Raw genomic sequence first — 24,998 nt, 5'->3', positions numbered from 1 at the left:
ATGTGTGTTCTTTATTTTATACCGTGTGACTCAAGTTGAGGAGACACCTGCTGGGGATTAGTAGTAGTGCTGGATCACAGTATGATGTGTTTGCATGGACAGTAAGCTGGTTACTCATGTCCATCCAGGTAGACAGGTGCACCTCAAAAAAGCACCAGATAATCAGCTGATCAGTCCGCACGCACACGGGTATTTTTTATAAACATAGTTTTAAAATCTCTGTGTACATGAAAACGCAAAAACAGCGTTTAGAAAAAGGACACGGCATCTCTCTGTGTGACAGCAGCTCGGTTTAATCCTCCCCGTGTGGTTCAGGTACGAGCTCCAGACCATCGGGATCACGGCGGCCAACACCTGGGGCCTGTTCCTGCTGGTGCTGCTGCTCGGGTACGGGTTGGTGGAAATCCCCCGGTCCTACTGGAACGCTTCGCGACACGGACACCTGCTCATCAAGACGTACTTCAAGGCGTCCAAGCTGATGACGGAGAAGGCGGACGCGGAGGAGAACCTGGAGGACGTGATGGAGGTGGGCATCAGGAGGTTACTGTGATCTGTGGAGCTCAGCTCACTGTTCTTACTGTGACGTCTGGTTTCACTGCAGGAGGTGAGGAAGGTCAGTGAATCCATCAAGTACAACCATCCACTGAGGAAGTACATCGATACCATTCTCAGAAAGGTCAGTGAACGCATCTTTAATGACAAACAGCCTCATGACCGATAGATCAGGTGGACTGATCTGACCCGTCCCCTCAGTGCCCCGTGGACTACCAGGAGAAGATGGGCAGGAACATGGACGACTACGAGGACTTTGATGACAAACAGAACACGTATCCCAGCGAGAAGAGCCTGGTGAAGCTCCACAAGCAGGTGAGCGTGAGGGAGGGGGGTCCACCTGTACATCAGGGGTCTGCAGGCCAGACTGAAGTCCTGATTTAAGGACGTCACCTTGAACAGTGATGTGTTCTTGCTTTCTTGCTTGTGGTTTCTGGAAAAATATGTTCTATACTCCACGGCAGAGACAACTGCCTTGAGTTACACACATGTTTGTTAATTTAAAAGATTATTTTGTCCGTTAAGAAAGTCGCAGTTTGTCATAAAAACGGTAAAGAAAGCCGCTCAATGAACCAACATGTTAACGCTGTAATGCTAAGCTAACGTTCACTGCTTGCTTGAAACCAGCTCGGTAACTGAGCTCTGCTCCATGTACAGATGTTTCTCACTGGTGTGTTTAATCCAGCGACTCCTGGTCCTTTCATCACATCATCTGCACGTGGAAGTTAGCTTCACGTCATTAAGAGAAAAGTTACTACGTCACATGCGCGTAGTGCTGGGCGACATGCCGAAAATGTCACCACGCTAAACACATTTCATATCATTCCATATCCGTAATTAACGCCATAAATGTTAAGTTATTATTTCTTTCAAGTTTAAAGGCTGATCTTTGCTCCTGAGTGAAAATTGAAGAAACCAGATGGTTAATTATGTGGTTAAACTTTTCTTTATGGTCAGAATGAGACAAACACTTGATGCCAAACAGCGGATCACTTCACATATCTGAGGTAGAACATTTCAGTCCCTTTTTCCTCAACAAAATAAAAATCTTAATATAAAAAACAAGTGCTAATTCGTTTGTGATACAAATGAATCAAATCAAACATTAATTAACAATATGTTGAACATTTGCTATATTCTTATTGAGGAAAATTATATTGCGATAATTGATTATTGATTTATTGCCCAGCCCCGTGTGCACGACTTTTGGGTTTGTGCTCTTGGTAATTATATATTTTCACAGTCAGTCTTACACTTCAAAGGTTTTACATCAAACTGTGACTTTCTTGATTTTTGAATGTATATTTTAAATTGAGCATCATCATCACGGGTGTGATTCAGGGCACAATTGAAACGGGATTAAAACAGTAGTTGTCTCAGGACCACAGTGGAAATAAGTGTGTAACTTCTGATGTATATTATCACTGTAGATGACATTTTTTATGCATTTATTCGTGTTACTGTCCAAAAAGAAGTCAAAAAGACTTCTGCACATATTTTTTTCCAAAGTAAGGTCCCCTGGTGGTCCACCGAAGTGGGAGGGACTTTGGCTCTCTGTGGTAAATGGTCACGAGTTGCGACCCTAGAAAACGTTTAGACCAAGTGCAGCTGAGAAAGAGAACTGTGGCCTAAACAGGAACAGACGGAGTTACAGGAGGAGTGTTTGTGAAGGGGAGGAAGTGGAACAGGACTCCAACAGGTCAGATCAGCTGTTTGGAGGACCGAGTCATCATGTCGGACCAACAGACAGCGTTCTGTGGTTGATAATCAGACCAGAGTAGGCAGATCTGAGATGCCTGCCGTCCTCTTGAGACGATAAAACAAAATGCAGCACTGAGGTCCAGTAAAGCCAGAAAGGTCACCGACATCAGACACAAACGCAGGATCGTCTTTAACTTGAGCTGTGAGGAGATCTGAAGCCACGATATCAGCATGACGGAGACTGAGGGTGAAATTGGCGTAGAAGATTTTCTGCAGCTTTAAAGTGGATTGTGTGGCAGCATGTTGGGCTCCTGAGTGGAAACAATAAACAGAGTGAATCGTCACACCCCGATCTGTAACCCTCCGAGGGCGTTTAATCTGCCACCATGGTGAATAAATCTCAAAGTTGTCCATGGTTGTAAAGTTCATCCCGGCTGTATTTTCTTCTGTGTTTGTGAGCAGGTGATCTACGCGGTTCAGAGACACAACAGGACTCGGGTCCAGTGGCAGATCCTCCTGCAGCAGGCCATCCATCTGGAGGACGTCGCCAAGAACGAGACCAGTTCGACCCACCAGTTCGTCCACAGCTTCCCGTCCTCCGAGCCGGCCGGCCGGTTCAGCAGATACGTGTACACGCAGACTGTAGGTGGGTCTGAGCGCGCACGCCGGTGCCGGCGCACCTTTCCTACGAATGAGACGTCCACAGAACTCTGATGTCCTCTGTGTGTGTGTGGTTGACAGAGTGGTACTGGGAGTGTCTCCTGAAGCGCTGGTTCTACCGGCTGCTGTCGGTGATCCTGACTCTGTTCAGCGTGGCCGTGGTCTGGTCCGAGTGCACCTTCTTCAGCACCCGGCCCGTCCTGTCCCTGTTCGCTGTGTTCATCCAGCTGGCTGAGCGAGACTACAACTACCTGTACATCGAGGTGGGACACGCAGACGGCATGAGAGGGTGCAGATTAGAGCGCAGAGTTAAAGTCAGCTGACCTGAACTCAGGTCTGTTCAGAGCAGAGCAGAAACCTCAGCAGGCTGTGAGGGTGTTTCCTCTGCAGCAGCTTTACCAAGAAGCTGTCACTGAATTCAGGAACAACCGGAGGAACCAGGACTAAATCTAGTTACCGTGGGAGTCCTGAGCTGTAGTTTCACACCACACGGTTTGCAGCTCACAGTGATCTTTAAATAAATTGGCTGAAAGAAGCAGAAGTCTCAGTTTAAGAGTAACCTGTGATGCGCAGTGGACACTGAGGGACGTGTCCACTTAATCTAACTGCTTTGTGATGACCCCTCTCTCCACCAGATGGCGTGCTTCATCACCATCTTCTTCCTGTGTACCTGCGTTTACTCCACTGTGTTCCGCATCCGGGTTTTCAACTACTACTACCTGGCCTCCCATCACCAGACCGACGCCTACAGCCTCCAGTTCAGCGGCATGTGAGTGACGGACTCTGACTGTCTCCGCTCGGCCTCTTTACTTTAGTTTCAGGACTGCGATGTGATCCGTAATGTGACAAATGAAACCTAACCAGCTAAATATACACATACAGTACAGAGATCCACAGAATTAATCTTTATTTATGAGGCACCTTTCAGGATATCTAACAGGGAGCAGAGTGGAGAGAAGTCCTCTGTTTTCCTCGATGCTCAAAACAAAGCGTCACAAAAGAGAAGAAGACAAGCGACATAAATACTACAATAATATATAAACTCCATAAAATTGAACTAGAATGGTAAATTAGAAAAAGAAGATTATGAGAAATAATGTCGTTTGAATTCAGCAGCTGTTCCTCAGGACAAACAAACGTCTCGATGAAAGTCAGGAAAGCCGACCGTCATCAGATAAAGCGAGCAGCAGCAGGCTTTACTCATGTAGGAAGTATGAGTGCATGCTGGGTCTGTCAAACCTTTCTGTACTCGTGTAACAAGGTCAAAGAACCACGTTTTTGTTACAGACTGTGACTCTGTTCTCCGCAGGCTGTTCTGCCGTTTAACGCCTCCTCTGTGTCTGAACTTCCTGGGTCTGATCCACATGGACTCTGCCATCTCCCACCAGCAGAAGGAGCCGACGGCCTACACCTCGGTGAGCCTCCTCCGTCACTCGCGCGCAGTCTGACGCAGGCTGCGGGCTCAGCTGTGAAGCTGCTGCTTCTCTGACCGCCTTTTCTTTTCCAGATCATGGGATCGATGCGTGTTCTCTCTTTCATCGCTAACGGCTTCTACATCTACTACCCCATGCTGATCGTGATCCTCTGCATCGCCACCTACTTCAGGTGAGACCACACAGACTGTTAGAGTTCAGGCCTGCTGCTCACCGCAGCACTAATAATAATAATAATAACTCTCTCCTCAGTCTGGGGACTCGCTGCCTGAACCTTCTGGGCTTCCAGCAGTTTGTGGGCGACAGTGAAATGACCTCTGACCTGATCGACGAGGGCAAGGAGCTGATCCGACGGGGTAAGACTGATTAGTAACGAACGGCCTGTTAAACGCTGCAGGTTAAACTCTAACCTCAAGGATCAATGTTGTTGTTACAGAGAAAAGGAAGCGGCAGCGGGTTGAAGACGGAGAGAACAGACGCAGGGTGAGTAAAAACTCAGAGCTCCTCCAGGCTACACAGAGTTTTTAACTCCGTCCACATCCAACCAAAGGTCCTTAAAACCTTTCTGAGCTAAACTTCAGCTGTGTTCTTTTCTGCTCAGCAACACTGAGAAGTATAAATGCAGGATGTTTCTCCTGAACGAGCTCCAGACAGGATTCAGGATCAGTGTGAGGTAGTTTAGCGGTCCTGTCGGGCTCCTCGGGTCACGTCAGGGTCACTGAGCTAAAGTGAGCTAAAGGTGAGTCTCCAACACAGCGGGTCAGACTCTGTCTCTGCTCTCTGACGCAGCCGTCTGGATAAAGATGAACTCGCTGGTCTCCTACGTAACCCGGGTCCACTTTATCTTCTAGTTTCAGACGGACCGACTGACTTAGTTCCGGCACGCAGCGTGACTTTAGCTTCACTCGGTGTTCTCAAGCGTTTTCATTGGAGCGTGACGTCACGTGGAAACTCTGAATAGAGCTCATGTTCTGAGGGAAGAACAACGACTTTATTTGGACACTTCAGCCGCGTTTCCACCAAAAGTAGCCGTGACTTTTAGTCCCAGGATCTACTTTTCAAGGAACTAAAAGGCTCTTCAGCCCGTTGTTGTGTTTGTTTCCACGGCGGTCTGAAGCCAAATGAAGCAGCTGACATAAAGACCAGAGGACGGGCATCGTTAGTTAGTAACGTCACCATCCGTGAGCTAAATGTACGTATGAACCTCAGGTTTGATTGGAATATAAAGAAAAACAATGAAGAGACACACGAGTCCAAACAAATGCAATAACAGACTCCTGCACAGAGAAAGCAACACAGACCTGATGGAAACAGAAGAGCTCTGGACCCAGTTCCAGCTGGAAACCCACCGGCTGCTGTGTCCGAGCTACAAGTCTAATGCAGGTGTGGTGAATATTTTATTGGTCTGTAAATATTGAAAAGAGACGAGCCGGAGAAGCAAAACACCCGAAGCGCTCAACTTACAGCGAGTAGCCTCTACTCGACCAATCAGAAACGTGCCCCCCCCGAGCAGGGACCTTAATTTAGACCCCGGTCCCCGCAGTGGAAACGGCGAGTTCCTCCACAGGGTCCTAGTTCCGTGGTAAAGTGTGACGGGGCTGTGAACGCTTCCGTCCACCTGCTGGTAGCAAGAGTGTGTTTGTGTTGCAGGAGTGGAAGGAGCGCTACGGAAACCAGAGGGACGACTACACCGCGAGGAACAGGAGCAGCCACGAAATGAAGGAGACCAGTTACTCGGACGCCGTGGCCCCCAGCAACAACAGACGTAAGTCCCCCGGCGGCTGAACCTGTGTGTCCTGAGGAGAGGTGGCCCTCTGCTGTTAGTAACCAGCTGTTTGTTGAACAGAGGCCAAGTATTCCCGCTCTGGGAGTCGGCCGGAGAGGGACTGCGTCGAGCTGCTGCAGGACGCCGAGCCTTTAGACTTCAACGCCGACACTCTGACGGACGACCCTCTGGACGCGGAGTCCTCCAGGTAAACTTCCTGTTTCCATGGTAATTAAAGGTAGGCGAGACTGCGGTCCGCCTGGGGGGGTCAGACACGCCTGGACCTCATGCAGGAGCCTCCTTCAGCACATGTGTGATTTGTTTTCTGCTGCTGTCATTCAAAATGTTCTGCTGAGCTTGGGCTTTGACCCGCCAACCACCCCGTCCTGCCGCCGTACGGACTTTACCGCTCTTCATAATACGTCTCCTGACTCGTGGAAATGGTAAATGTCCCGGTGCAGAAATGAAATAGATTACAACAGCGTTGTCTTTTGGTTGATAAAACAAAGCAGCTGGGTCAGACGTCTCCCACCATAACCAAATTAAATGTGTAGTTCCTTATAAAAAACATATCATAAGTGTAGGCCTATATTAAAATATGGTAACATATAAAATACAATAAAACAGTTATTTACAGTTTGAATTTGCATCTGGGCTGAATGTAAACAGCTGAACCGGAAGTTTCATCTTCACAATAAACAGAAACAGAGTCCATCTTGGCTGCGTTTGAGCACCAAGAGTAATCGACGTGAAACACAGAGTCCACCTCCTCTCATCTCGACTGCGCTGACAGCTCAGAACATGGACCACCTGCTGAGTGCTTGAACCGGGACGTCGCACAAACCCTGGCGTGTCCTAGAGGACGGTATAATGCGAGACGGAGAAGAGAAGGTGACTATAAGTACACAATGTTACATATATTGTTGTCAGCATGAATGAAAGTCACCACGTTCTGATGCTTCCGTCCTTCGTCCACTAGAGGGCGCTAAAAACAGAAACCTGGGTCGTGATAATAATCGACCTCTACGGCTGCTTTTTCAGCGATCCTCTCTCTGAGCAGCTCTCATGGTAATGAACGGGACGCCGTCTTTAAGCTCTCCTGAACACATCATGGTTTAATCCTGTTACAGGGTAAAAGAGCGAACGTCTGTCAGAGTGAAGGAGAAGCTTTGTTTCCCTCCTGGGTCTGCAGGTCCGCTGTGCTCAGCTCTGTGTTCAGGATGTTCACTTTCAGTTGCGTGTTTTGTGTTTGGCTCTTTCAGACACGCGGGAGGACGGTATCTGTCCATGTCGTCGTCTCGGAGCCGAATATTCGACGACGTCTGACGGGGAGCCACGAACTGGAACAAACACGAGCGTCACAGCCCTCACCTCCACCTGCCTCCACCTGCAGGGCGTGAACCTACCACCCCACCTCCATCTCACGGCTTCCAGGCTGCTTCCTCTCCTCCCAGGATGCATGGTCATTTAAAAACAGGCCACGTGTACAGTGAAGTTCTGGTTTCATGTCCAGCAGCTGTGAAGGAATATTAATGTTACTACGGTTACGCAGACCCTGTGGTGTGAAGGTCTCTGTCAGATATTGATCCTGAGTATTGAATCCAGACGCCCCTCCTCAACTTCCTGTCTGTCTGAGCATGCTCATGAATGTGCGTCTGCAGCAGCTGCATGTCGACACGTCTCATCACTTTAATGAAGGGGTTTATTTATATTTTTTATTCTGTAAGTGTTCATGTTGTGGATTTATTTATCTGTACGTCATTAATGTGATCCGGTCCCTCAGCGTGTGCTGCCGCTCACTGATCACCCTGATTTATACACCATCAGTAACAGTTTCCTGCTGTTTCATTCTTTGATTTTATCACGTCAAGCTGTAAAAAAAAGTTTTCAGTCCTGATTAAATGATGTTGTCAAAATAAAAAAAAAGACTGAATTTAAAGCACTGAAGTATTTTATTTTGAAAAGCCATCTGTCTGAATGTATGTGGATCAGGTTTCCCTCTGTGGAGCCTCAGATGATTTAAGTTTCTACATTCAGATGGAAACGTCTCCTGCTTTGCTCAGGGGCCCCTTGGCGGTAATTAGTGAGGGGCCGCTGCTGTTTCACTGTCCACATCCAGACTGAAAGGGCCGGGAATCGAACCGCCGACCTCCCGGTCTCCAGCTCAGCTCTCTTAAACAGGATCAGCTAAACTCAGACTGCAAAGTTCATCTGGAAAATTCTTCCTCTGTGTTTTAGGCAGGTGAGAGTCTTGAGTCATGTGACTGAGAGATCGAAACCCGATTGGTCAGAGGTCTGATCGATGATTGACAGCCTCAGTCTGTCCTCTGCACGTCGGGTTTGGTCATTGAGTTTCTCCATCTGATGTTCTGAATTTGTGATGAATTGAACCTGAAATGTAGTTTCTGAAAGTGAAACCACAGACTGACTTCAGACAGTTTTCAGAATAAAATCAGTGTGACGTGTTGATCAGCAGGTAGATTTCATCAGAAACACTTTGGCTGGGATTTAAACAGGCTCATGTTTCTTCCTTGTTTGCTCACATGTGATTATTTTCTTTTTTTTCTCCACGGGGAGTTGAAACGGTTCCAGATGTGCCAGTTGTTTTTCACGCCGCCACGTGTTTGTCACCTTCCGCGGTCTGAAGTGAACCTACCCGTGTTTGTGTGTTCAGCTCGTTTGTTACAGGTTTTAACGTCACTGCTGATCATTGATCAAGTTTAGAAAACGTCTCTGTTGCAGCCGCCTCAGCTTCACTCACTTCACTGCAGAGAGAAACTCAATGTTTAGAGAAATCCTCTTCTTCTGTTTCCTGCTGAGAGTCTGACGCTAAAAGGTTTTGGGTCGCCTGCTTTCACGCGCACATGAAGGTTGATTACATCCCGTAGGGTTTAATATGGAGCTGGTCCACCCTTTGCAGCTATAACAGCTTCAGCTCTTCTGGTAAGGCTGTTTACAAGGTTTAGGAGTGTGTTCATGGGAGATTTTGACCTTCTTTTGAACTTCTAGAAGCACATCTGTGAGGTCAGGCAGAGATGCTGGACGAGGAGGCCTGGCTCACAGTCTCTTCTCTAATTCATCCCAAAGGAGTTCTGTCGGGTTGGGATCAGGACTCTGTGCAGGCCTGTCAAGTCCTCCACACCAACCTGGCTCATCCGTGTCTTTATGGACCTTGTCATGTTGGAACAGGACGGGATCATCCCCAAACTGTTTCCACGAAGAGCCTGAAACTGTGCAAAACATCTTGGTATGTTGAAGCATCCTTTCACTGGAACTAAGGGGCCAAGCCCAAAAAACCCCCCTACACCAAACTAGTAAGTACCGTTCTCTTGACAAACGCCAAACCCAGACTCGTCCATCAGATTGGCAGACAGAGAAACGTGATTGGTCACTCTAGAGAAGACGTCTCCTCTGCTCTAGTGTCCAGTGGCGGCGTGTTTTACAGCGCTGCATCTTACGCTTTGCGTTGCACTTGGTGATGTAAGGCTTGGATGCAGCTGGAAACCCGTTCCATGAAGCTCTCTACGCACTGTTCTGGAGCTAATCTGAAGGCCACGCAGCGTTTGGAGGTCTGTAGCTGTTGACTCTGCAGGAAGTTGGTGACTTCTGCGCACTGAGCGCCTCAGCATGAGCTGACCCCGCTCTGTGATTTTATGTGGCTGAGTTTCTGTTGTTCCCAATCACTTCCACTTTTATAATACCACTAACAGTTGACCGTGGAATATTTAGTAGTGAGGAAATTTCACAAATGGATTTATTGCACAGGTGGCAGCCTATCATGGTACCACGCTTGAGTTCACTGATCTCCTGAGAGCGACCTGTTCTTTCACAAGTGTATGAAACAGCAGCCAGTAGCTGCTTAGCTTAGCTTAGCATAGCTTAGCTTAGCATAAAGACTGGTAACAAAGTCCACCTGCCAGATCTGAAGCTCTCTGATCATCAACGTCTTACATCTGGTTTAATCTCTACAGAGACCGACGTGTGAAAATGACAGTTTGTGTTACAGGAAGTTACTTTATTGCTAAAATCGAGGAATCAGTTCAAGTAAAGAGGAGCAGATACGAGATTTAAGATTCAAAATGAGGAATAAATCGATGATAATAATAATAATCCTCCAGATTAGCAGTGTGAGATACATAATGTTTAATTTCCTTCAAATGTAGAGCAGGAACAGTCTTCATCAGGTAGGTAGAGACTGTTTCACCAGTTGAAGTTGTGATGAATCCTTTTCTAACACATTCTCACTCCCAAATTCTTACATTATGTTTCTCAGCAAACTGACCTGAGTACAGTGACTGTGTCCACATCACTAACTCCTCTATCCATGTCCTGTGTGTGTCTGTATGGAAGATATCTGTTTTCTATTAATGAAGTGACTTTGTATTTCTTGTGCTCCTTGCAGCCTGGTAACTCCTCCTCACTGTTTCCTGATTCCAGTAGTGTTTCAGTCTGATCTTACTGCTCACTCTGCTGATGAAGTATTTCAGCTTCTGAATGTCTGAAGGTTTATTGTCCCTTCTTTCTGCTTCTGGAGACGGAGAGTAGATAGAATTAGTTCATCTGTGAGTCCTGTGATTTACAGCAGGGAGTCATTAAGAGAAAAGATCCTGCACGTTTTCCTCTGCTGCCAGTGTTGTGTCAATAAAATGATCATGTTTCAAATAGTGTCGTCCTGTTTACTGCCAGAAGTCATCCATCATTTAAAGACCGAGCACGGCAACAAGACACAAGGCGGTTATACTGCATCAGCAAGGTCTCTCCAGGCAGACATTTCAAGGCAGACAGGGGTTTCCAGATGTGCTGCCAAGCTCTACTGAAGAAGCCAAAGAATCGAGCGACAGAGAGAGAATCCACAGAAGAACTGTGGGGAGTTCTCCGAGATGTTTGCGCCGACCCGCCTGCTGAGTTCCTTCAACAACTTTGTGAAACGTTCACAAACATCACAGCGCTGAGACTGCGCTGATAGAGGTGCTCAGTGATATTCAGGTTAAATTCAATTCAATTTTATTTATATAGCGCCAAATCACAACAACAGTTGTCTCACAGCGCTTTTCATAAAGAGCAGGTCTAGACCGTACTCTGTGATGTTATTTACAGAAGCCCAACAGTTCCCACCAAGAGCAGCACTAGCAGACAGAGGCAAGGAAAAACTTCCTTTAAGAGGCAGAAACCAGAACCATGGCTCAGTGTGGGCGGCCATCTGCCTCGACCAGTTGGGGGGGGAGAGGGAGAGAGAGAGAGAGAGAGATGTAAGGAGAGAGGAACAGAGAGAAAAAGAGAGGGATGTAAGGAGAGAGAGGGGAGGGAGGAGAAAGCACAAGACTACCAGAAAGGGGAGAAGTTGTGTTAGTAACATGCAATAATGGGATGAGGTTGCATACAGAGGGAGAGAAAGTAGAGGAGAGAGGAGCTCAGTGCATCATGGGAAATCCCCCGGCAGTCTAGGCCTATAGCAGCATAACTAAGGGATGGTTCAGGACTCACCTGAGCCAGCCCTAACTATAAGCTTTATCAAAGAGGAAAGTCTTAAGCCTACTCTTAAATGTGGAGATGGTGTCTGCCTCCTGAACCCAAACTGGAACCTGGTTCCACAGGAGAGGAGCTTGATAGCTGAACGCTCTGGCTCCTAGTCTACTTTTGGAGACTCTAGGAACCACAAGTAACCCTGCATTCTGGGAGCGCAGTGCTCTGGTGGGGTAGTAAGGTACTATGAGCTCTTTAAGATAAGATGGTGCCTGACCATTAAGAGCTTTGGAGGTAAGAAGAATGATTTTAAATTCTATTCTGGATTTTACTGGAAGCCAATGCAAAGAAGCTAAAACAGGAGAAATGTGATCTCTTTTCCTGGTTCCTGTCAGAACACGTGCTGCAGCATTCTGGATCAGCTGAAGAGTCTTAATGGACTTTTTCGAGCAGCCTGATAATAAGGAATTGCAGTAATCCAGCCTAGAAGTAACAAATGCATGGACTAGTTTTTCTGCATCATTTTTAGACAGGATGTTCCTGATTTTCGCAATATTACGTAGGTGAAAAAAGGCGATCCTTGAAATTTGCTTAATGTGAGACTCAAACGACATGTCCTGATCAAAGATAACTCCAAGATTCCTCACAGTGGTGCTGGAGGCCAAGGCGATGCCATCCAGGGAAACTATATCTTTAGATAATGCGTCACGGAGGTGCTTAGGCCCCAGAGCAATAACTTCAGTTTTATCTGAGTTTAACATGAGAAAATTACAGGTCATCCAGGTTTTAACATCCTGAAGGCACATTTGAAGTTTAGCTAACTGAGTTTCATCTGGCTTGATCGATAGATATAACTGAGTATCATCTGCATAACAATGAAAGCTTATGGAATGTTTCCTGATAATATTGCCTAAAGGAAGCATATATAAAGTGAAGAGGATTGGTCCGAGGACAGATCCTTGAGGAACTCCATGACTAACTTTGGCGTGCATGGAGGACTCATCGTTAACATGTACAAACTGAAATCGATCTGATAAATAGGACTTAAACCAGCTTAGAGCGGTTCCTTTAATGCCAATGAAATGTTCCAGTCTCTGCAATAGGATCTGATGGTCAATGGTATCAAATGCAGCACTAAGATCTAATAAAACCAGTACAGAGACAAGTCCTTTGTCTGATGCAATAAGGAGGTCGTTAGTAATTTTCACCAGTGCTGTCTCTGTGCTATGATGAGCTCTAAATCCTGACTGAAAATCCTCAAATAAACTATTGCTCTGTAGAAAGTCACACAGCTGTTTAGCAACTGCTTTCTCCAGAACCTTAGAGAGAAATGGAAGGTTAGATATAGGTCTATAGTTGGCTAAAACATCCGGATCAAGTTTGGTCTTTTTCAGAAGAGGTTTAATTACAGCTTCTTTAAAGTACTGTGGTACATAGCCTGTTGATAGAGATAGATTGATCATATCTAGTATAGAGGTGCTGACTAAGGGTAAAACATCTTTAAGCAGCCTAGTCGGGATGGGGTCTAAGAGGCAGGTTGATGGTTTAGATGAAGAAATTATTGAAGTTAGTTGGTAAAGATTGAGGGAAGCTAAACAGTCTAAACATGTATCTGGTTCTACAGCTGTTTCTAAGGTTCCTGAGTTTAGAGATAAGTCGGTGCCAGTTGAGGGCAGGTCTTCCTCTCAAGTTTCCGCGATATTTGCTTTAATTTGCGAGTTTCAGTATTATACCATGGAGCTAACTTTGTTTTAGTATTTTCTTTTTTAGAGGGGCTACAGAGTCGAGTGTCATTTGCAGCGAGCCTGCAGCACTATCAACAAGATGATCGATTTGGGAGGGACTGAAATTAGCATAGGAGTCCTCCGTTACTTTGTGACTTGATAATGAATTTAGAGCTGATGGAATCACATCCTTAAATTTAGCTACAGCACTATCAGACAGACATCTTGTATAGAAATTTTTGCCCAATGGCGAGTAGTTCAGAAATACAAACTCAAAAGTTATCAAACAGTGGTCGGACAAAGAGGGATTCTGTGGGAACACCACTACAATAACCACCACAATAATAACTTTGTCCGTTTTAAGGACTAAAGTTGACAAAAACTCTACAAATTCAGATAAGAATTCAGAGTACGGACCAGGTGCTCGGTACACTATAACAAAAAGAATTGGTTGCAGTGATTTCCAACTTGGGTGTGAAAGACCAAGAACAAGGCTTTCAAATGAGTTATAGTTTAGTTTAGGTTTAGAGCTGATTAGTAGGCTAGAGTCGAAGATAGCTGCAGTAGCTGTAAAAACACTTGCTGACAGACTGGAACAGTGGTGAGATTTTCTGAGTCTGAGTGGATCACCATGACGTGGAGTCCCCATTTATATATATTCAGGGTTCATCTTGTTCTGGCAGAATGTCCTTTTAGAGGTTTTCAGTAAAAGCAACACTGCGATCATTTTATTCTCCAACAAAAAGTCTCTGAAGATGTTTATTGTCTGTGCTGGCTTGAAGGTCTTTCTGTGAGATCTTTATTTTATTGTTCTGTTATTGTGCCCTCTCGCTAAATGTACCTCTGTATCTCTTATGTGTTGTATGCAGTGTTGTGATTTATGAATTATGTTGCTTTGACATTACTTTTCTATTAATAAAGAAATAAAGTCCAATGCAGTCAGACTTCTCTGTGCAGCCAGTGGAGTCGCTCCCTGCTGGCTGTTAGAAAGAATGCAGGTTTAAGGCTCTTCCTCAGTTACTTCTCTCTTCAGACCCAAAGGTTCCTGCGTGATATGAACTGTCAACTTGAAATCATTACATGGTGCTCGTGTGTGTCTGAATTTTGTGGGGAACTCTGGACATTTAATCTGTGTGGTTTTGTTTTTGGATTTACTTTGCTCTGTGGAATTTCTTGGACTACTTCACTTTGAGATTTGGACCCGTAAGTTATCGACTTGGTTTTGCTGAATACCCTCCCCGCCTTTTGTTTCTGCTTCTGGATCCTGAACCCTGTTTTTACCTGAGCACACGGTCTGAAAGCTTTTTACATAATGTTCTCACTAACAATCAGACCCGAGCAGCAGCCCTCATTCTTACTGTTAGTTTGCTCTTTCAGCTGCGTGTTATGTTCTTACTTGTTCCTGTTTTGTCACTTTGTTTCAGTTACAACATTAACCACCATCGTTCTGCTACAGCACCATTAAACAGCAGGTTGTCAACTCGTCCACCATTTTGGGTTTGTTGTAGCTCACAAGATGCAAAGTTGGCTCTTTGTTACTGAAAACCAAGTAACTAACTTAGGATACATTTAGGAATCATTGCAAACTAAGTTTTAAACAGCTGGTTACTTTAAAACTAACCTTCGTCTGGGAGATCACAGGGAGATGTGAGTATCTGACTGACACACAGACAGAAACACTGGGAACTAAAAAGCGCAGCATCAAAATAAAAGTGTTCAATTATTGGCATTTATAGGTGGTTATTCCAGGTGTCAATCCAATGAATATTAATTATTATTAATATGTTTAGTATTATTTCTCAAACATCTCTGACATTTAGCTAAAACCTTTCTCTACCTGAATCCCAACAGAAGACACGCTGCAGCATTAATGCTGACATTTTTACTGTGATGGAAATATGTTTATTTCAGTCCTCATCACTTTAGTGAAGAATACAAAAAGTAACATTCAGTTATTCACAATCCAGCAGAGGAACAGTCTGGAGAGTCACTACAGTCTCTGCTACCTGTCTCTGAGACTGTTTCTGTGAAATCATGTGACCACAGGGCGTCCTCCCTCTCTGCTGATACAAACTGATCTCTGCTCTGTCTCCTCAGCATCAGAGATCTCTGTGCAGCCAACAGGTGAACAGCAGGTGAGAGCACTTAAATACTTTAAGACGTCCAGATCAGGAGTTAACAGCAGATAGTAAGTGCAGGAAACTTGTACTTAATGTATGAAGTATTCCTCCAGACAGACAGGTGATATTTCCTCAGTAAGTGCAGCAGATGAAGTTTCACTCTGAAACATGTTGTTGATCTGTGAACTGTGAAGCTGTTTCTGTTTAAAACTCTAAACTGTCACTTCATGTCATCAGTGAGAGAGTAAACAGCTATGACCATACTGAAGGTGTGATTAATCTATAAAGTCTGTCTAAATTAAATTGATGTCATGATGTCATAATGCTACTAAGCTAGAAACTATTAAAGGTACAGTGTGTAATATTTCTGAGGATCTATTGACAGAAACGAAATATACAGTAATATCCACAACTGTGGTGTCAGTGGTGTATAAAGACCTTCCATAATGAACCGTTATATTTTTATTACCTTAGAATGAGACATTTATGTCTACAGACACCGCGGGTCCTCTTACATGGATGTCATAATGTTGAACTGACGTGTTTCTTTTGTGGCAGAAAATTGTGTCCTCTTACATTTAATCTTTTATGTATATTCTATTATTCTTACTATTATTGTTATATATATTATTGTTATATTGTTGTCTTATAGATCGATATTGTGTTTTGATCCGTATCCTTTCCTCTCCTACACTTCTTATGTTAGTCTGTCCACATTTACTAGGGTTTAGGTCAGAGCTGTGAGATTGTTTTTGGTACTTTACCTCTCATGTTGTTCCTCTCCTCTCCTGGAATGTTCATTCAAGGCCGAGAGAGGATCTCTGTTGCCCAAAACATAGAAACCTAGACTGTGTAAATGATTATTCATCCCTTTGCTCGTGGCCAGATGTTAGTGATTGTCTTAGGAGACAGAACCTCTGGTCCAGCTGATTGTAGTACTTCTGTTGTAGTAATTCTTCAAAGACACCGTTTTGTTGTAACTCAATTATTTGCTCAACCCTTCACTAGGAATATAATTTCCATGACAGTTTCTACAGCAGCCCAAAGAGACAAACTGCTGTACAGAGCGCGTTTCATCACTACGACGAACGCGTGCAAAGACAAAGAAAAAGAAGAAGTAGCCTAGTAGAAGTCGTCTGGTTTGTTAGAAGTAAAAAAAGAAGTGACATTTGGACAAATAGAAGACCGCAGGTATTATTTAACACAAGAGCCCGCAAAGGGAGGGCTGAGCGGTGACTGATGGTGCATTCATGTGGTGTCAGAATAATCAGAATTTTTTTTTCCTTATTGCAAAAGAGAAATAATATGTACAGAGGACACAAAGAAGTTTACAGATCTTTGATTTGTGCAAAATTACATATTGCATTTAGATATTGTGCAAACGTGTAATCTATAATCTGGTTAGAAAGGTTAGTTTGCTGTCCATGTAGAGTGATCTAGATGTCTGTGTGTTGTTTATACACTCTGATAAAGTTAATCCAACACATCTTTAGTGTCCATGTTGATTCGACATTCCCCCCCTTACTTTTTTCCCTAGGTATTTACCCCATTAATGTGATACGTGCTATGAGCTCTTACTAGTATGTATTGTCAGTTGTAGATCTCGTGCTGTATTGATGCTCTGTTGATCCTTGTATGTTGTTCCTAAACTGTAAGTCACTTTGGATAAAAGTTTCTGCCAAATGAGTAAATGTAAATGTGCTGACAGCTGCTGATAACAGCAGCACAGCTGACAGGAGGTCACTGACTTGTTTTTCTTTCATCCAGAGAACCAATAAGCTGCTGCATCCTCAAGCTCCTGTCAAGCAGTTACCATGGCAACGTGAGTAAAACTAGTTTCTACAACAACACAGAGTTTCAGAGTTTATTTTCTTGTTGAAATGCATCACACTGCTGAATCCCATTTTACTATATGATGTGAACATTTCCAACGTGAGCAGAGTTAAGAGTGAAAACTGGAAAAGTGTCAGATTGATGTGATTGTAGTAACAATTAAAATACTAGAACTGCAAGCAGTTATAAACGGGGTCCAAGCCTCCCGGCGCCAGGCGCCCCACCTTGCCCCGTGGAGTACAGGCGAGTCGGCCCAGGCCCGCCATGATTAATTGTGCCATGGAGATTAAATGAGCTAGCTATGAGTTATAAATGAAAGGGGCTTGTGGTTATGGAGATCTGAAATGAATGTATGTCTATGGGACTGTTTTTTGATTTCCAATTAATTGCACTACCTAGACGCCGACTGAGGGCAAATTTCACACAGGCCCTCAAGAGGCCGTGCCAGGTAAGGTCCATGAGTTTGGTGTAGATCGGACATTGCAAACGTAAGATCTGACATGACATCCTGTTTTTAGCGTTTGCATAAACATTCGTCAGCTTGTAATTGGGACATTTTTTGGTGCATCAAGATTCCCTCTACAAACTTCCTTCGGCTCGGTCCAGAGATCATTCGTGCCAAGTTTTGTGTCGATTCGGACATGTGGCTTCGGAGGAGTTAATTAAAAGAGGTTTTTGTGATTTCGCGAAATGAAAACGTCATCGCACAGAGGCGTGTCCTATACGAATCGGCAGCGTCCCTCAAACACTGAGACATAAGGTTTATTAATGTGCGATGTAGTGGGCCTTAGTTATGAGGCAAAATGTCCTTTGGTTGAAAATCCCACAGAAACGAATGGGATTGTCTGACGGTGTTTTAGCTTCCATTATAGCGCCACCTTTTGGCCGAATTGCACCACAATTTTCAGGTGTGATCAGGGCCCCATAGGAACAATTGCCCCAAATTTGGTATCAATCGGAGTTGTGGTTGTGGAGATGTAAAATGCATGTAAGTCAATTGGATTTTTTTGAATAGCGCCAACTAGGGGCTAACTGTATGAAATTTGAAATGAAATGAAATTTTGCACAGCCCCTCAGGGGGGCATGTCACATAAGGTCCTCAATTTTTTTAGTTGATCGGCCTTTCCAAGCCTGAGATATATTATACTTCCTGTTTTTAGCGTTTTCGCAAATATTTGGTATCTTGTAATTGGGACATTTTTTGTCGGATCAAAATTCCCTCTACAAACATTTATCGGCTCAGTCCAGAGATAATGCGAAATGAAAACGTCATCGCACAGTCCTATACCATCAGAATCGGCAGCATCCCCCAAATACGTAGACGTAAGATTTATGAATATGCGATGTAGTGAGCCTTAGTTATCCTGCAAAATGTCATTTGATTGAAAATCCCATTGAAATGAATGGGGTGTTTGAGCTTTGATTATAGCGCCACCTTTTGGCCGAAGTGCACCAAATTTTTTTTAGTTCCATGGGGAAGAATTGACCCAAATTTGGTGTTAATGGTAAGGTGCCTCCCAGGGCTCAGTGAGGAATATTATTTTTTGGGGACTATGAATTTTTTTTGAGGACTACTTTGCGTTCCCTCGCAGTATGTTTTGTGTTACCTCGCATTACTTTTGCGTTACCTTGCAATATGTTTTGAGTTCCCTCACAATACTGTCTTCTTCCGTTAGCCTAGGCTACTTCCGAGCCATATGCTCAGCTGCTCTCAGCGCAACACTCCAGCTTATTCAATTTTACTTTGAACGGAGAATTTCCTATGTTGATATAGTAGACTACTACTGCTCAATAGGCATATTTATGTAGACTTTAATCAAAAAGGACCAGGCACCACGGCTGGGATCGCTTGGACGTATGGCTGCTCCCAGAGATTATCCGTGCCAAGTTTGGTATCGGTCGGACTTGCGGCTGTGGAGGAGTTAATTAAAATAGGTTTTTCAGTTTTTGCGATGTAGTGAAAAAAAGTCTAGGCGGAAATGGCGGGAGTAGGCGGGAGTTCCAAGCCCAAACGTGTTGACCTTGCTTATAGCGCCCCCTAGAGGTAGACGTGTGTGGATTTTTGCGCCTGAGTTATGTGCAGTGAACTGGACCTACCCTAGGAGTTTTGCGTCCCCCCATCACAGGTATCTGGTTATACTCTTAGCAGAAATGAATCCACTTTCATAAATATAACAAAGGAGAGTTCTTGGTGGTATAAAAAAACTAAAGTACTTAAATGTGTGGTGGGGGCAGCAAGTAGAGTGATTTTATTTATTTCATTCTATATTCAGTAGTTTTTGATCTCATGTCTTTACTTTTCTTCAGGAACACCTCATCCAAATATGAAGAAATCATTTCTAAAAGTGATCTGATCCCATCAGGATCTCCTGAGGTCTACCAGCTGAGACCAAAGGAAGAGAACATTGGATCTCTAAGAAGAATGACTCTCGGTGAAAGAAATGTGAACAAGATAAACAAAACCATCTTGCTTGTGGGTGAAACAGGAACAGGAAAATCTACTCTGGTCAACGCTCTGGTCAACTACGCCATGGGAGTGAAGTGGGAGGACGATGTCTGGTTTAAGATCATAGAGGACAAGAAGGACGAGGCGGACGATGTGTGCTTTAAGATCGTAGAGGATGAGAAGTTCGAGAAGAGAAGCCAAACAGAAAGTCAGACATCAGATGTGATCGTGTACCAGATCTTTGGTTTTGAAGGTGAAACTCTGCCCTACTCTCTGACCATCATCGATACTCCTGGATACGGAAGCACCAAAGAAACTGAACATGATGACATCATCAGTCAAAGATTATTCGACTGGTTCCGCTCAGGAGAAGTTCATGAGATGAATGCAGTGGGTCTGGTGGTGAAAGCGAGTGTGAATCGACTGGATGAGCGACTGAGGTACATCTTTGATTCAGTGGTGTCTCTGTTTGGAAAAGACATGGAGAAGAACATTGTTGCTCTCATCACATTCTCAGATGGTCTGACACCTGAAAATGTTCTGAAAGCTCTTGATGCTGCAAACATTAAGATAGCCAAAGATGAGGAGAATGAGCCTGTTCATTTTATGTTTAATAACCGCCAGGACACAGGGAGAACAAAGAAGAATAAGGCTGCTTTGAAAGGTGCATGGGACTTAACAATGGAAGGAATCTTTCAGTTTAAAGAGTTTCTGGAAAAACTGCACCTCAGAATCTGATGGCAACTATTGAAGTGTTGAAGGCTCGAATCAGACTGACAGCCTGCATCCAAAACCTGCAAGAGAGAGTTGAGTTCACTGAACTAAAACAGAGAGAAATCCAACAGACTCAGGAAGCTCTGAAGAAACATGAAGAAGAGATGAAGAGAAACGAAGAGTTCATTGTAGAATTTGATGAAGTCTACAAAGTGAAACAAAAAATTTATGAGAGGAGGTGGTGGTGGTTGTGGTTAAATTATGGAGGAGCTGTCTGCTGTACAGTCTGTGAGGAGAACTGTCACTATCCTGGATGCACACTGGCCTGGTATCCTGAACACTGTGAGGTCATGAAAGATGGCCGCTGCACTTCATGTACCAGGAAGTGTCCTGTATCAGATCATGTGAAAGAAAAGTGGATCTATGTGACCAAGACAAGGAAAGTTCAGAAGACCCTGAAAGACGTGAAGGAGAAGTATGAAAGAGGTAAAACTGGCTGTGAGGAGAACTGTCACTATCCTGGATGCACACTGGCCCAGAATCCAGAAAGCTCTGATGTCATGAAAGATGGCCGCTGCACTTCATGTATCAGGAAGTGTCCTGTATCAGATCATGTGAAAGAAAAGATCTATGTGAATGAGACAAGCAAAGTTCAGAAGACCCTGCAAGATGTGAAAGAGAAGTATGAAAGAGGTAAAGCAGGATGTGAGGAGAAAACAAGCCTTTTGAAAACTTTAGAAAAGCAAATGGAAAAACTTCAGAAAGAAAAAGATCAGATGTTGGAAGAATCTTTCGAGCTTGTTGTCAGACTGGATCAGATCGCCCTGAATGTTGATTCACTGTCCACTCATGTCCACTTGGACTTCCTGATTGAGAAGATGAAGGAGAAAGGAGACGCAGAGAAGATCCAGAAACTGGAAGAGATGAAGAGTCGAGTGAATAAAGATAAAGGAACCAGAGCAGCTCTGTGGTACATGTCTGGTAAACTAACAGCAGCTGGTAAAGCTGTTAAAGCAGCAGTGAAGTAGCAGGTGAACACCATCAGTGTGAGCAGCAGCTGTGTAGAAAACAAGCTCTACACTGTTGATCCAGATGTTTAAACATCACAAAAGCTTTTTCATTCTAGTTCTATGAAGTGTGATGATGATGTCATAAGTTCATGAGGAAATTCAAATGTAATCACCTTTTAAATGTCAGATGTGTACTTCCTGGAAACAGCGCCCTCTGTGGTGTGGAATGACTGCTGCTCTTCTTGTACTTCCATGTTTGCTCACCAATAGTGAGTTCAGTGTGCAGATTATCATCAGTGCTGAATCATGGCAGCAGATTTATTTGGTGTTGAACAGCTGTTAGTTTTCTCTTCTAATCATGTTTTCTCCACTATGATTGTGTTTGTGCTTGTATGAATAGACGTGTCTTATATATCCACCATGATGTCACAATGTTGAAGCTGTTGGGAAACTAAAGTGAACTCATTATAAAGGAGTTCAGCCTGGAGGGGGGTTGAAACCTCTTCCTGTGTTCTGAGAGTGTTAATAATATATCTTAATATCTTTCTCAATAATAAAGAAGATTCCAGTTAATGTGTGTTGTATCAAAGTCCTATAAGAGCTGAGGACAGACTGCCTCTCCTCAGTCACACCTGTGTAATGCTGATGATGCTCTGACCTGCAAACAATAAAGATCTGCTGACATTATGAATATTGTGTCATCTGGGATTTGAGTTCCAGCTCTCATCTGCACTAGACAGCAGTTTAATAATGGCAATAAACAAAATCCAAAAGGCAGGAAATCCAAGACACAGGTAAACACAGAGAAAGGGCCGCTACGCTCGAGCAGAAGACAAAGACAAACTGGCTGAAGACAAAGGAAGCAGGCAGATTTTGAGTTCCTGTTTTATTGTGAAAGGGTTTGTCTTGTACGACTGAAAGGGCAGAAAGAGACAAAGATTCCTCTGAGCAACAGTTAAATAAGAATATAAGAAGTTTAAATATGAACAGCTTCCTGTTTCAGGGTCAAGTTCACAGTAACGTCTATAAGAAGCTGGAATTAACAGACGTCTCTTCTGTCAGGCAGCACTGTGGGGACATCAACTAAATGGACGTTTTAATCATTTAATTCTTCTTTTGGGGCCAAAACTATTTCAAAATAAGCATTTCCTGAAAACATCACTATAGCAGGTGATTCCAGCCTTGAACTGTAGCGAACATATAAAAGTGTTTTCTAAATCAGTGTGCACAGAGGACGTTCCAGAAGAGAAGTCAGACAGAAAGCTGCTGCTGTGTTTGTGAAGAGTCCTGAAAGCTGATGTCCTCTGATGGATTTCTACGCTGCTTTCTTCCTGTGTCTTCTTTCGTCTCTTTCTTCTGTTTCTCTTTGGGAGTTTGTGAGGAGCAGCAGGTCTGACAGAGATTGGTTCCAGCTGATGTTTCATCACGTGATCAGCTCTGTTGGTGATGCTTCCTGTAGTGACCACTAGAAGTCTGAAGTCAAAGCTTCTGTATTATAAAAGTGTAATATATTTTGAGATCCTGGATTTTTGAGCTGTAATCATCAATATTAAAACAAAAAAGGGGCCTGAAATATTTCACTTTATGTGTAATGAATCTAAATGGGGTTAAACCTTTTGACTTAAATAATGGGAAACTTTTCCACAACATTCCAGTTTTTTTAGATGCACCTGTACATTATTCTTACGCAGCTGTCTGAACAACTGAACCGGGTTATGAGTGGCAGCTCCAACAGAGGGTCCCCTTATAGACTCCCCTCAGCATCAGGTGTTTAACAGGTAACAGGTTTTAAAGCAGAGCAGGCGTCTGAAATGAATCACAAAAAGAGACACACATTATGAACCACTTGACTAGAAATGAAGCTGCACGCCTGATTGTAAAACTGTAAATTTGCAGCTCTTGACCACGTGTCAGCTGGTTAACTGCCGCTGAGCGTTTAGAAAAAGGACACGGCGTCTCTCTGTGTGACAGCAGCTCGGTTTAATCCTCCCCGTGTGGTTCAGGTACGAGCTCCAGACCATCGGGATCACGGCGGCCAACACCTGGGGCCTGTTCCTGCTGGTGCTGCGTAACCTTTCTTTCTTGCTTTCTTCTTGCTTGCTTTCTTGCTTGCTTGCTTGCTTGCTTGCTTTCTTGCTTGCTTGCTTGCTTGCTTGCTTGCTTGCTTGCTTGCTTTCTTGCTTGCTTGCTTGCTTGCTTGCTTGCTTGCTTTCTTTCTTTCTTTCTTGCTTTCTTGCTTGCTTTCTTGCTTGCTTTCTTGCTTTCTTGCTTGCTTTCTTGCTTGCTTTCTTGCTTTCTTTCTTGCTTGCTTGCTTGCTTGCTTGCTTGCTTGCTTTCTTTCTTTCTTGCTTTCTTTCTTGCTTTCTTTCTTACTTTCGAGCTTGTTGTCAGACTGGATCAGATCGCCCTGAATGTTGATTCACTGTCCACTCATGTCCACTTGGACTTCCTGATTGAGAAGATGAAGGAGAAAGGAGACGCAGAGAAGATCCAGAAACTGGAAGAGATGAAGAGTCGAGTGAATAAAGATAAAGGAACCAGAGCAGCTCTGTGGTACATGTCTGGTAAACTAACAGCAGCTGGTAAAGCTGTTAAAGCAGCAGTGAAGTAGCAGGTGAACACCATCAGTGTGAGCAGCAGCTGTGTAGAAAACAAGCTCTACACTGTTGATCCAGATGTTTAAACATCACAAAAGCTTTTTCATTCTTGTTCTATGAAGTGTGATGATGATGTCATAAGTTCATGAGGAAATTCAAATGTAATCACCTTTTAAATGTCAGATGTGCACTTCCTGGAAACAGCGCCCTCTGTGGTGTGGAATGACTGCTGCTCTTCTTGTACTTCCATGTTTGCTCACCAATAGTGAGTTCAGTGTGCAGATTAACATCAGTGCTGAATCATGGCTTGCTTGCTTTCTTGCTTGCTTTCTTTCTTTCTTTCTTGCTTTCTTTCTTTTTTACTTGCTTGCTTGCTTGCTTTCTTGCTTGCTTTCTTTCTTTCTTGCTTGCTTGCTTTCTTTCTTTCTTTCTTTCTTTCTTGCTTCTTTCTTACTTGCTTGCTTGCTTGCTTGCTTGCTTTCTTGCTTTCTTACTTGCTTTCTTGCTTTCTTGCTTGCTTGCTTTTCTTCTTTCTTGCTTTCTTGCTTGCTTGCTTTCTTGCTTGCTTGCTTTCTTTCTTTCTTGCTTTCTTACTTGCTTTCTTGCTTTCTTGCTTGCTTGCTTTTTCTTTCTTTCTTGCTTTCTTGCTTGCTTGCTTTCTTGCTTTCTTGCTTGCTTGCTTTCTTGCTTTCTTCCTTCTTTCTTGCTTTCTTTCTTGCTTGCTTGCTTGCTTGCTTTCTTTCTTGCTTGCTTGCTTTCTTTCTTCCTTGCTTTCTTGCTTGCTTTCTTTCTTCCTTGCTTTCTTGCTTGCTTTCTTGCTTGCTTTCTTTCTGGCTTGCTTTCTGGCTTTCTTTCTTGCTTGCTTTCTTTCTTTCTTGCTTTCTTACTTGCTTTCTTGCTTGCTTGCTTTTTCTTTCTTTCTTTCTTTCTTGCTTGCTTGCTTGCTTGCTTGCTTGCTTGCTTGCTTGCTTGCTTGCTTG

At 43.9% G+C, this 24,998-nt stretch overlaps 2 protein-coding genes across 11 annotated transcripts in view; both read left to right on the top strand.

Moving 5' to 3' along the window:
- Positions 1 to 315: 315 nt before the first annotated feature.
- Positions 316 to 24,998, top strand: part of LOC119914692 (G-protein coupled receptor-associated protein LMBRD2B) — a gene marked incomplete at its 5' end in the record, with an annotated part of 28,267 nt that continues 3,584 nt past the window's right edge. The window contains 13 exon segments of one of the 2 annotated variants that reach the window (XM_038734149.1): positions 316 to 526; positions 602 to 676; positions 754 to 867; positions 2,716 to 2,899; positions 2,995 to 3,176; positions 3,549 to 3,682; positions 4,223 to 4,328; positions 4,421 to 4,518; positions 4,599 to 4,702; positions 4,783 to 4,829; positions 5,997 to 6,111; positions 6,193 to 6,319; positions 7,374 to 8,044. In XM_038734149.1, coding sequence (XP_038590077.1) covers positions 316 to 526; positions 602 to 676; positions 754 to 867; positions 2,716 to 2,899; positions 2,995 to 3,176; positions 3,549 to 3,682; positions 4,223 to 4,328; positions 4,421 to 4,518; positions 4,599 to 4,702; positions 4,783 to 4,829; positions 5,997 to 6,111; positions 6,193 to 6,319; positions 7,374 to 7,437 — 1,561 coding nt within the window. 2 annotated transcript variants of the gene reach the window in all.
- Positions 14,313 to 24,320, top strand: LOC119914695. Of its 9 annotated transcripts, none has more exons than XM_038734155.1 (5): positions 14,313 to 14,501; positions 15,396 to 15,433; positions 17,186 to 17,240; positions 19,559 to 21,229; positions 23,823 to 24,320. In XM_038734155.1, the coding sequence occupies exons 4-5, from the start codon at positions 20,435 to 20,437 to the stop codon at positions 24,030 to 24,032; spliced, it is 1,005 nt and encodes a 334-aa protein (XP_038590083.1). In that variant the 5' UTR covers positions 14,313 to 14,501; positions 15,396 to 15,433; positions 17,186 to 17,240; positions 19,559 to 20,434; the 3' UTR covers positions 24,033 to 24,320. The 9 variants fall into 8 exon arrangements, with proteins under 9 accessions (XP_038590083.1, XP_038590088.1, XP_038590089.1 ...); XM_038734160.1 differs by lacking the exon at positions 23,823 to 24,320 and adding an exon at positions 14,723 to 14,770 and having other exon boundaries at positions 19,559 to 22,112; XM_038734161.1 differs by lacking the exon at positions 23,823 to 24,320 and adding an exon at positions 14,723 to 14,795 and having other exon boundaries at positions 19,559 to 22,112.

Source organism: Micropterus salmoides, unplaced genomic scaffold (genome assembly GCF_014851395.1).
Source record: "Micropterus salmoides isolate LMB-PRFRI ecotype aquatic unplaced genomic scaffold, ASM1485139v1 Ms_hic_scaffold_20, whole genome shotgun sequence".
In the NCBI taxonomy this organism is placed as follows: Eukaryota; Metazoa; Chordata; class Actinopteri; order Centrarchiformes; family Centrarchidae; genus Micropterus; species Micropterus salmoides.
Note: the sequence above shows the minus strand (reverse complement) of the source record. Positions and strands in the feature narration are given on the sequence as shown.